This window comes from Mastomys coucha, unplaced genomic scaffold (genome assembly GCF_008632895.1).
Source record: "Mastomys coucha isolate ucsf_1 unplaced genomic scaffold, UCSF_Mcou_1 pScaffold15, whole genome shotgun sequence".
Classification (NCBI taxonomy): Eukaryota; Metazoa; Chordata; class Mammalia; order Rodentia; family Muridae; genus Mastomys; species Mastomys coucha.
In genome coordinates, this window is record NW_022196897.1 from 115701882 (window position 1) to 115707881 (window position 6000).

The window sequence follows — 6000 nt, forward strand, 5'->3', positions numbered from 1 at the left end:
CACACAAATGTGAAAGTCTCCATCAGACCAAGTGAATAAGTGGTTCATGAGGTGAAACTGGTCTGCAATGGGGACTCCCCTTCCCAGGGCCTCTGTATGTACACAGCTGCCTCCTTACCCATGTCTCTGGCAGGAACTTCCACGTCTGGAATGAGAGCTGGTTTGCACGACAGGACCTGGGCCCCTCCTATGATGGCTGGCAGGTTCTGGATGCCACGCCCCAAGAGGAGAGCGAAGGTAGGGATCCTTGGGTGGACCCAGCCCCACTTGGCAGAACACTGCTCACGATACCCCTCCCGCCCAGGTATGTTCCAGTGTGGCCCTGCCTCTGTCACTGCCATCCGTGAGGGTGATGTGCATCTGGCCCATGACGGCCCCTTCGTCTTTGCCGAGGTCAACGCAGACTACATCACCTGGCTTTGGCATGAGGACAAGAGGCGGGAGCGTGTGTACTCGGACACCAAGAAGATCGGCAGGTGCATCAGTACCAAGGCCGTGGGCAGTGACTCTCGTGTGGACATCACAGGCCTCTACAAGTATCCAGAAGGTGAGGGTCTTTGTCAGCCTCCCACAATGGTCTGTGGGATACAGATAATCCATAGAAAATCTGGGGCCAGATCCTCTCCAGAAGTGAGGTTGGCGACAGTAGCTTTGCTTCAGCATCATTTGTGCGGCCAGCATCTGCCTTCCGTGCCTGATGCACCTCTCTTCTGGGTTAGGTTCCTATGTAGGAGCGATGCTTCCTCAAGGTATGTACAGAGAGTGATCACGGGGACAGTAGCAAGCACGGGGACTTGTGTTAGAGATGGCACAAGTAGGAGACATAGACTGGATCCAGTGACACTGGATTCTGTCATTTCCCAGGCCTCTGCTGCAGCCTAGTCCCTAGCTTACGGAAGAACCTGTGTTTGTTGAGGAACAAAAACAAGACAGATGGAGGTTTTTTCATGGCTGCCTCCAACACTGTACCCTGAATGAAGGTCTCCTTTTTCCCATGGGGAAGCAGACCCCTGGACAGGGTGGTAAATTTGGTCCATATGCCCAGCCATGTCTGCTTGCGAAGACATGCTCCCAAGTGATTAGGATCTGCTTCAAACTGGAATCAGTTTAAAACGTCTCTGCTGCTCCCCGAACATAAACCAGAGCAGTGACACTAGTGGGTTACAGGAAGGAGAGTGAGTCTGTCCCAGAGTCTCCCCAGAGCTGCTGTGTCCATACAGCATGTCCTTCGGGTATTGCCCCTGCCCAGATAATCTGAGGTTCCATACATCAGGTGAGACTGCCATGGGGCCACCACCCTCTGTGGTAGGGAGTTCGATATTTACCCTGCTGTTGAAAACACCCCAAACCTCGGCTCCATTCTCTCCAGCATCACCTTGGTTACCATCTCTTCTGGGATCACCACCCTTTGTCCTCTTCCCGGACCATCAGGGTAGACTGGTGGGCAAGGAGAGCTCGTCTGCCATCTACACAGACTTTCTGGAATTCAAACTGTGGAGTCCCGGGATTTATTTGTTTGTTTGTTTGTTTTTATTATTTATTTTTGTCCTGAGTTGGCCTTGGCCCAAAATCAGCATCCCATTATATGATGGCAATAACGAGACTCTTGACACTCAGCTGCCAGAGATGCTGAAATGTCCTGATCTGATATGTTAACAACTATTGTGATGTATATTTAAACAGAGAAGCAAACATGGACATTTGGCAAAGGGCTCCCTATGTCGCTTGGGCTTCCAGCCTGAGCCCTCCAAGAGCCATGGGAATTTAAGGTGGTGACAGTTGGTGGGTCTTCCCAGAGCGACAGAGCCTGGACCTGGGTTGGAAGAGTGTCCTGCCTGTTCCTAACATGAGGGTGCCCTGCAGGGTCACGGAAGGAGAGACAGGTGTACAGCAAAGCTGTGAAGAAACTGCTCAGCCTGGAAACCGGGGCGAAGAGGCGGCGGATCCGCAGGGCCAGTGTGCGTGGTGTCTGGAGCGATGACCTCCTGGAACCTGTCACCAAACCCAGCATCACCGGCAAGTTCAAAGTGCTGGAGCCTCCCGTGCTCGGCCAGGACCTGAAGCTGGCTCTGTGCTTAACCAACCTCACCGCCAGGGCCCAGCGGGTCCGAGTCAATGTGAGTGGCGCCACCATCCTCTATACCCGCAAGCCGGTGGCAGAGATCCTGCGTGAATCCCACATTGTGAAGCTAGGACCACTAGAAGGTAGGATCAGGGAGTTTTAGTGGGTTCTGGCCAATACCTCCTTGTCCAAGTTGCCTGGCGGGTTGAGCAGCAGTAAGGGGGATTCCCAGATTTACATTCATCCCCAAGAAGGACAGCCTTAAGCTTTGTGGTCAGTGCTTGCCACTTGTCCCCACTGAAGAGATAAGAAAACTGAAGGTCAGCCGGGCGGCGGTGGCACACACCTTTAATCCCAGCACTTGGGAGGCAGAGGCAGGTAGATTTCTGAGTTCGAGGCCAACCTGGTCTACAGAGTGAGAACCAGGACAGACAGGGCTATACAGAGAAACCATGTCTAGAAAAAACAAAAACAAAAAAGAAAACCGAAGGTCAGAGGAGGATATCATAGTCATGTGACTCACTGTATTATGATGGCAATACAAATGACAGGTGGCAAACTGGGCTTTGAGAGTAAGGTGACTTACACCCTAGTCATCACATCTAATGTGATTATTTACAAACCAAATAAGCACATGGTGGGAGCATGTCACGGTGCCCAGGACATGCCCTGTGTCACTTTTCTAACATCCATAGGCATCCTAGATACCAGCAATGTCCCCGTCCTTTGGAGAAGTAAGCCTACACTCAGAGTTGAAATTCACACCTGGTACACGTGGTGGCAGGCATGACCCAAACCCTGGCTTAGAGGACCTTGGGGGGCTTGGGGTTAGGGTTCCAAGGCCCACAACACTGCCAGGGCCCAGCACCTCAGCACCTAGCTGTTTGTCTGCAGGCTGCACAGTGGATGGCTCATCCCATGCCAGTGATGTTCTCTTGATGGGGCATTTGCCTAAGATCCACACTTGACATTTCACTGTGAAATGCCATCATGGCTCTGGGCCTTTTGAAGATTTTTAATAATTTTAATTTTAACTAGCCTCGTTTCTTTTTTCTTTTCTTTTCTTTTTTTTTTTTTTTTTTTTTTTTTTTTTTTTTTTTTTTTTTTTTTTTTTTTTTGTTTCTTTGTTTTTGTGTGTTCGTTTTTTGTTTGGTTATTGTTTTGTTTTGCTTGTTTGGGGGGGTTGTTTTGTTTTTTTGTTTTGTTTTGTTTTTGTTGTTGATCAGACAGGGATGTTCTTCATGAGCCTTGAACACCTCATTCTTCTTGTGTGATTTGGCCCTCATTTGCTCGTTCTTCCATCTTTTTCCTAATTGCCTCTTTCCTCGTGGCATCTGTCTCTACCTGACTCTTCACACATATGGTCCCTCTGTCTTCCTAGCTACATGTCACTGCTCTCTCCATCTCTGTATGCCTCCCATTTCTGTCTCTGTCCCCACATCTTTCCTAACTGTGTGCATTATGTGTGTGTATTAAGTATCACGTGTCAGTCCCTGTCTCTTCTCTCACATGATGTCTGAATTCTAAGGATACAGCTATACAAAGTTAATTACTGTCACCCCTCTGGACCAGCTCCTGGCACACATACCTTGTAGGCTTAGACAGGCATAAAAGCCCATGAAGGGTGCCACACAGCTTTAGCTCTGTCATTTCTTTTCATAAAATCTAAATCACAAAATAACAGTTTGTAATGGAATAAATTAGCATCTCCCGGCTTTTAGCATTTTTCATGTTCAAAATAATACATATTCATTAAAGAGCTTAAAAAGCAAAAGAGAAAAATAGTCTCTTATCTCACCCCTACCTACGGACTGCTGGCAGGTTCTCCTTCTAAATGTGCACTGCCTGTTTGCCTTTTCAAAAGCATAGTCCTAATTAAATATTGCCACGCTGTGCACTCTTTATATTAAATTATAGCTCATTTTATAAACTCTTCATAGATATCACTTTACTTAGTTTAAATTTTTAGATAAATTCAAGGTGTTTTCTTTTTCCCAAAGAACCAGCTTTAAGTTTGGCTGACTTTCAATTCTGACATTTTTTTTAAACTTTAATGTTCATTGGTTTCTACTCTAATTAGTATTATTCCCTCTATCTTTCCTTTGTACTATTCTCTTTTTGTATGATTCCTTTGCTCTTTCTTTTGTTGGTTTTGTTTCTTTCTATTGTTTCTTTGGTTGGTTGGCTGGCTGGCTGGCTGGCTGGCTGGCTGGCTGGCTGGCTGGCTGGCTGGTTGGTTGGTTGGTTGGTTGGTTGGCTGGCTGGCTGGTTGGTTGATTGGTTGGTTGGTTGGTTGGTTGGTTGGTTGGTTGATTGGTTGGTTGGTTGGTTGGTTGGTTGGCTGGCTGGTTGCTTGATTGATGGCTGGTTGGTTGGTTAGTTGGTTGGCTGGTTGGTTGGTTGGTTGGTTGGTTGGTTGATTGATTGGTTGGTTGGTTGGTTGGTTGGCTGGCTGGTTGGTTGATTGATGGCTGGTTGGTTGGTTGGTTGGTTGGCTGATTGTTGTAATGCTACAGATTGAATATGAGGCTTTTTGCTTTATAGGAACTTCACACTGAGCACCATCCCTGCCCCTCCACTTTTTCATTTTATTTTGAGACAGAGTCTCACTGATTTGCTCAGGCTAGCCTTGAGTGAGCCTGTAGGCCCAACAGGAATTTGAACTTGTGGTCCTCCTGCATACCATCAGGCCCAGCTCTTTTTATTCCTTTTCTTTTTCCTGGCATGTATTGGCTTTAATCTTTCTTGTTTCCTATGGACATTTAGATTAATGATTTTAAATCTGTCCCTTTTCACGACTGAATAGTAAAAATGTCCTCCTTAGCACTCCTTTTAACATTCCTCACAAAGCATTTTCATTTTCATTTTGTTCAAAATATTTAAATCTTGATATCTATCTTGATATTTTTTCTTTGGACAGTGTTCTTTTAGAAGAATACTGAGCTAGGCATGGTAGAGCAAACATAATTCTAGAAGGCAGGAGGCTTAAGCAGGAAGAACATAAATAAGTTTAAAGCCAGCCTGAGTTAAATAGCAAGACTTTTTTTTTTTAAGTAATAAATCCTTTAATCTCTTAGCATTTTATATTTTCCAGTTTTCTTTGTTATTGTTTTCTGCTAGATTTCCCCTGATCTGAGGGTACACACTGCATTATCTCTGTTTTATATAGTTATTAATGTTATTGATGGCAAAGAATATGATCTGTCTTGGTGAATATGAGCTTGAGAAGAAAGTGTATCTGCTATGTTGGATGAATATTCAATAACTGTCTGACTTCCAGCTGACTGAGACGTTGTGGAGAACCACTACTTGGGGGAAAACCTCAGCATTTCTTAACTGTGAATGGAGTCCATGACTTAGGGGGGTTTCGCATTGTGAGGGGCCACCTTTCTCGAGAGTCTGGATTGGTGCCAATGTTCTGCCCAAACATATCACTGGTAGCATGTTTGTTATCCAAGAGAGAGCTCAGGGATTTGCATTCCAATGAGTTTCCAGTTGATTGTGATAATGCTGGTCCCAGGACCACTCTTGGAGAGCCATGACCTATGACTGTGAAAGAAGTAATGATAAATGTAAGGTATTTTGCATAATGCCTACTATCTAATGAACATATGTTCATTAGACATTACTGTAAGTTGGACATAATAGTTACAACATCTGTCCAGGGTCGGTTCTAAGGGTTGTATTAGTTTATTCCTGAAAGTGCTTCCAGGTCCCAGTGCACCTTAGTCCTTTAATAAAAATTTGTTTTCAAAAGTATTATTATTGTAACAAAGATTCTTCTAGTAGTAACCCAGTGAAGTAAGGGAGCCCAGAAAACGCATTAGCATCTGTTTTGTGTAGTTCAGACTTATCTACAATAGTGTACTTTCTGTTTTAACAAGCAAATTTATTAAGTAAGCAATAGAGGAGAGGGGAGAGAGAGAGAGAGAGAGAGA

At 45.3% G+C, this 6000-nt stretch overlaps 1 protein-coding gene across 4 annotated transcripts in view; it reads left to right on the forward strand.

The window, feature by feature from the left end:
• The window catches only part of Tgm6 (transglutaminase 6), a 44938-nt gene that overhangs the window by 34376 nt on the left and 4562 nt on the right, over positions 1–6000 (forward strand). For all 4 annotated transcript variants that reach the window (XM_031373655.1, XM_031373654.1, XM_031373653.1 and 1 more), the window contains 3 exons: positions 134–237; positions 305–547; positions 1864–2205. In XM_031373655.1, coding sequence (XP_031229515.1) covers positions 134–237; positions 305–547; positions 1864–2205 — 689 coding nt within the window. The remainder of the gene's footprint in view (positions 1–133; positions 238–304; positions 548–1863; positions 2206–6000) is intronic.